The 6,314-nt window shown below is 42.5% G+C and overlaps 1 protein-coding gene across 6 annotated transcripts in view; it reads right to left on the bottom strand.

The window, feature by feature from the left end:
• The window catches only part of MAP3K7 (mitogen-activated protein kinase kinase kinase 7), a 48,363-nt gene extending 42,254 nt beyond the window's left edge, over positions 1-6,109 (bottom strand). For 2 of the 6 annotated variants that reach the window (XM_075145505.1, XM_075145500.1), the window contains exon 1: positions 5,872-6,109. In XM_075145505.1, coding sequence (XP_075001606.1) covers positions 5,872-5,961 — 90 coding nt within the window. In that variant the 5' untranslated portion in view covers positions 5,962-6,109. The remainder of the gene's footprint in view (positions 1-5,871) is intronic. The other 4 variants (XM_075145496.1, XM_075145495.1, XM_075145494.1 and 1 more) reach the window with 2 other exon arrangements.
• Between the last annotated feature and the right edge of the window lie 205 nt (positions 6,110-6,314).

The following is a 6,314-nucleotide window of genomic DNA, read 5'->3' on the forward strand; positions in this document are numbered from 1 at the left end:
CATACCAGTAAAAAGTTATGTTTTACTGTGCGACAAAGTGACATGGTGAAAGAAAGTGCCGTTTGCATGTTTTCCAGATAATGTATTTGGAGTCTTATTTAAAGAATATGAACCATACAAGATCCCTGGAACAAACATTACCTCTGCCTCTGTGTACAAATAGTATCAAATGCTGTACATAAACAAAGATACATGATACTGACTTATAAGTATGTAGACTATACTGACTGGTAAGTATGTAAACTAGAAATCATGCAGGAAATAGAGACTGCAGATACGTTAAGCCCCCAAGGATGTATTTTGTCCTAAGGAATGTGACCAATAATTCCACTCCACCCCCCGCCCCCGCACCTTTGTTTATTGAGATGCACCCTACTCCACTATCAAGTGTCAAAACTTCGGAAGAATTAATTTCAACTTTGCAATAACTGCACAGGTTTTCTATTCACTCAAAACTATAAAGATACAAAGTTTTCATCTCTACCCATGAAATTTCCATGTTAGTTAGCTCTGCACGCTGGATACCTAGTGCTTTTCTTTCTAAAAAAAACCTTGCTGGATATATAAGACAGCAATAAAATATAATAGCTCCCTGATTAGCAGATGTGGTATTCTTTGGAGAATTGTCTTCATAATTTGCAGTATCTACATGACGTGTTTGTTTACGATTTTGGGAAGCAAGACAAGCAGTTAAAGAAACTCAACACAAAACCAACAAAACCTGTGCTTCCAAACAGACAGCAGTCTCTAAATTACCTTTAATATCTATGTCCCTTTGGTTACTGGTACTGTAACTGTACTGTTACAGTTACTTGTCTGATGTTCTAGTATGAATCAATTTGTTCTGTTATAGCAGCCCAGACAGGAGATTTTAGTTTTAGACACAAAATCCTGGGTAATGAGGTACTCGGGGTGAAGGTCTCCAACATAAGTTGGGCTTGCTGGGCTGGCACAGTCTAAAATTACTGGTGTTTGAAAAACAAATAATCATTCTGCAGTCAGTAAAACACTGCTAGGATCCACTGGGTGGGATAAATAAGGGACACGTGAAGTTTGTTCTGTTTTTTAGTTTTTTTTCTTAGGGAAAGGCCTCCCCCCCGCCCCCAATTTCTGATAGCAGTTACACTGTCACTCAGTTGTGACCTTAGCTGCTGTATTAGACATGGAACTTCATGATTATCTCATAAATACGCATCTTGCTTTCGTCACTGGAATAGAAGAGCATGTGAGATTTCTTTCCCACGTATTCTTTATGAGAGTAAGATACAAGTTTATTTTACAAGATGCAAACTGATTCATTGAATAAATCTGCAAGTGTCGAAATAAGTGTAAAGTCTTACATTAACAGTTCAGCTTATTAGCCATCTTCTAACACTTACTGCGCACTAAATTTCACCACATGAAATAGGTATTGTGTAACTTCCGCTATAAATTCACACTCCAGCTGACACTTTAGCTATTTTCTTATGTAGATGAATGAAGAGAATCTTCCACTGATATAACTAAACAAAATTTAAATAGTGATTTGAATTAAATCAGAAATGTATTTAGAGTAAAATCACAGAAAATTCTGGCATACGTTTTCACCATGTACTAATTTTTTGCCTTTGCTTCTGAATGCCCAACTTGGCACCTTGAAGGCTTACTTTCTGAAAAAGGCTGAGAAATTGTAGATGCGACTGACTTCAAACGGATTCCTAACTACCACCCTTGGCTCTTGAGAACCAAGCCTTTTGTACTCATGTCAGATATCCAAGAATATTGTTCAGATCTCAAATCACACCTGTGGTTCTCGTCCAAACTTCTTCCAATTTTGCAGATTGGTATTTTACAACTGGACACAATCCCCCAGGACATAAAAACAATGGAGGTAGTAACAAGTCCATGTTCAGCAGCAGCTTACACAAATCCGCTTTACCTTGTAGTGTAACGGTCACTGCATCTCATTAAATTTTTAAAAGTTAACTACTATAAAGGGAAGCAAAAACCAGTTGTCTCACTGTATTCCTCATTCTCTCGTCTCTGAACTGCTCTGCTTCATAATTGCAAGGAACACATGCAGTTCTCAGCACACTTCTCTGGCAGTTAATGAAATTATTCAACTGTTTAAAAAATGTCTAAGGTAGGTTTTTTATGGTGTATGGTTAGACGCCATAAATTACATCTCCTTAGTTGCTGGCACCTTAAGTAGGTTTTCTAAAACAAATATTTAGAAGGCTTACCTGTTCATCTTAAAGAAAACATTATCCTAAATCCCCTTAGAATTAGCTACTGTTGCCCAAATAGATTGTTGAAGATGAAGTTCAGTGTACACTACAGTATACCAGCAGAGCATTAAACAACAGTTTTCAAATAATTTACACTTTCAGACTGTTCAAAAGTAACTTGCAAGTACGCAAATATGGCAATGGTTTTCAACCTGGCTACATCAGACAGTGACTGGGCAGGGCCACAGCATACATGACCAGACATGCATCTTTTGGCTGTGCGATCCAAGGCATATACACATCATGTGATAAAGAGGTCTGCGTTTTGGTCATGTATGGGACTGTTATCGAGTTACATGACAGAGGAAGGGCTGTGGGATTTTCAGGAAAGAGTGGCAGGGAGCAGGTTGCCAGAACAATTCAAAACCAAAGTCTGTTCATTGCGTAGATGTGAAAGCTCCTCTGGGAAGAAGAGACAGCACTATTTAGGCTAGATTTAAATATGAGATTTTAAAATAGGGTATTAGGCTTTTTATTGTTAACTTGATTTCAGTTATATTAAGTTTTCAGATAAATTCTATAGTTTTATTTATTCAGTTTCTAATGATTTGCCTATCTAATACCTGAAAACTTAAGAGAGGATATTCTCACAGTCAAAAGTTTGCATGGTAAAGTAGGGAACACTTCTGTTGAACCCAAGTTTTACGTTGTTTTTCCCCTTCTAGTTTTGAAGATGCTCCCACTGTGTCACATCAATCTTGATTTGACTACAACTCATTAATAATAATTATCTCTATATTTTACTTCAATCTAAGCACTTTAAATAATGAAAAGGCAGCTTGAAGCTGGAGACACGTTTGACTGGTGGGAAGTAACACTACAGTACGGTTAGTCATGTGCATGGTAGCTAAAACAAAATATGGTATATTCTTGGTATTATCCAGTAGAGTTCAGCCAAACCTAAATGAAAGCCCACTTATAGATCTCACATTTATTAGGAAGGACTCAGGGCCTGCAAGTATTCCAGAACTTCAATATCTATTAATAAACCGGTGGCAGAGTGGGACTGCTATCTGCTGACAAGACAGCCTTGATAATACAACAACAAAGCTATGATTATACAAGCATTCATTTGAGTTCCCAGTGTAGATCTGTTGACATTCCATTTTGAAACATCTGAAGTTTGCCAACCGTATTAAAAACTGACCATTTTGAGTCCTTACAGCCATTTAAAAATCCTTGAGAACTTCCAAGTCTGAAGTGAGAGCACTGAAAATCCTGACAGTAATGACATATGTTTTGTTATGACTGCAAAGTTGACTATTTGTGCTGAAACTGCATCATGAGTGAGAGGTCAACACCCACAGTTGAGAAAAGCAAGGCCTAAGTATTGTCTCTAATCCACCTATTTTATTGTAAAGTAGATCTTATTTCTTCCTCTGCGCAATGACGTTTGGACTGTGTTCAGCACTATGGTATCCCCATTGCCTATAAGAATTTCTGATAGGACAGGTACACTGAGCGTAACTCAAAATGCTACACCAGCTGTCATCAGATTTTCTCATGGAGAGAACGCTTTATCAGAGCTCCCCAGCTTATATCACATGAGTTTTGTCATCTCCAATAGAGATACTACTTTGAGGATAATGCAACAATCACATTAAATAAAGCACAAATTACTGCTTAGGCATCGTCTCTACATACATTTTTGTGCATATAGTCCTGTCTCAGCGGGTGCTAGGCAGGTATGTAGGACACAGACAAGCTCTGAACAGTAAACCTTAGAATGATAAATTCTAGTTACACCAATTACACACTATGCAGCTTCACATTTCCTACATGTAAAATAGCAATATAATCCTTGCTAACAGCCTTCCCAAGGGTGTCGTGAGGATTTACGATTTGTACAGCATTTTATCCATTCAAAGTGCTATGTGCAACATATTAGATGTGCTACTCACTTCTATGAGCCACCACAGGACACCTTTTTATGATGGCTAAATTCCTATCACCTTTATTTTCTTCTTTGGGTGAGAAAAGCCAAATTTCTCCCAAAGCATGTGATTTGATCCCTGTCCATTAGCAAGTGTTGCAAAAATGTCAGCATATTATCCAATGCTTTCAGTTCCCAAACACCATAAAATTTTCTCACTTCAGAACAGTTAAATGCATAAATGGAAGAGGAAGAATTAGACTTACAGAGACAAAAATCTTCATGATTGCCATATTCATAGAACGGGGAAAAGGCAATCTTTTGGAAGATATCTTCTGAGAATTTCCAGTGTCTGCTATGGTGAAAGCCAAAGATACCATGACACTACCTGAATACTGCAGAAAGTGCCCTGGTATTCTATGAAAACATTGCAGATTTTACGTTCTGTGAACTCTCCTAGGCCACACAAGCCCAGCATAGTAATTATGAACAAACCAGTATCTAGCAAACCACTTTAAAAACATGAGATGCTGGTTGTCATATCTATAAAAGCTACTGCACAAAACTAAATTGGATTCCACAGAAACTTTTTAACCAAAAGAGGGTAATTATTACTGAAAGAGAAAGAATTTAATCTACAAATACAAGCACAAAGACTGCTTCAGCAGTCTTGGGTATCTGTTAGGTCCAAGTATGGATCTGCATGAACCAACTTCATTCCTGGAGAGACATTAGCAGGGGAGGAAGAAAAAAATCCAAAAGCAGCAATATTTTTGTGTGACCCTTAAACAACATTGTGGTATATACATACTACTGAGCCCTTTAGTAGAACATGTAAGCTATCCTAGATCACACCCATCCTACTTTCACAGGATATCCAGACAGATGAAAGGTACATACGAAATTTTGTACTTTATGCATCCCATTCCGGCCTCAAAGAATTTAAGGCAATAATTTTAGTATGAAACTTTCCACAGAAGAAGAAGAAATACTTGCTTCCAACTATGTTATATGATAACTGAATGTCACTTCCCGGGTAACATGCACAGGCCACAAGTGAAATGTTACAGATCCATGAGTGCAACATCACTAGCCTATGTTAAGAAAAAATAATAAAAAGAGATCTGTACGCCCTTACAGCTAACAGAGCTATAAATTTAGCAAATAATTAACACCGGTACAATGATTATATATACAATGGTTCAGTTAGGTGGCAGGAGAAAGCAGGGGCATACAGAAATAGAGATCCGAAAGAAACATCAGAATTAACAGTTCCCTCTTGTGACAGCGTTTGACAACTGTGTTTGCCACCCATACTAAAGTGGGTGGCAAAATGGGCGGCGAAACTTTAAAGTCCTGAATAAATCTATCCCGCTTAAATAAAACCCCACAGTACAGCACCCAGCATCAGGGTTGGTGTAAGTAAACTGGCACCTCCGCTCCCAGCCATACCGCCTTTGTTCTCCGGTGCCAACCTCTGCAGCATCCAGCGGAGAAGGAAACCGCACGAGGGGGGTCGGGGGATGTCCCGGCAGCCCCGCGCACCCAGGAAGCCTCCGCGGCCCGTTCCGCCAGCGGGGGGGACGCCGCCGGGGAGGGCAACCCCGGGGACCCGCGGGGGCAGGCGCCGCGGCGGGGGCCAGGCTGGCCCCTCCGGCCCGCCTGCAGGCCGCGGCCGGGGAGCGGGGGGTGTGTGCGGGAAGGCCGCCCGGCGGCGGGGCCCTCACTCACCTCTTCCACCTCGATCTCTTTGTAGTCGATTTCTTCGAAGTTGAGGACCGGGGGGGTTTCAATCATTTCAGCGGAGGCGGCAGCGGACATCCCTCCTCTTTCACCTGGGGGAGGAGAGGCCAGGGCAGGCCGGGGGCGGAGGGCTCGGCGCGGGGCAGCCGAGGGCCTGGGCCGGGGCTACGCGGGGCGCGGCGGCGGCTCCTGCCCTCCGCGCGGGCGCACGTCGGGGAGGGCCTGGCCGAGGCGCCGCCTGGGCCGCCGCGCGGGGCGAGGCCGCATCCGCGGCGGCCGCGGGCCTCAGTGGCGGCGGGCGGAGACCCCGGCAGCGACGGCGGCGTCGCTCCGCATCCCGCGCCCTCCCGCACCCCCGCCAAGCGCCGCGCCGGCTGCCCTAGGCCGCGGCCTCCGCGGAGCCTGGGAACCGCCTCGGCCGCGCGTCCCCG

This window comes from Calonectris borealis, chromosome 3 (assembly GCF_964195595.1).
Source record: "Calonectris borealis chromosome 3, bCalBor7.hap1.2, whole genome shotgun sequence".
NCBI classification, from domain to species: Eukaryota; Metazoa; Chordata; class Aves; order Procellariiformes; family Procellariidae; genus Calonectris; species Calonectris borealis.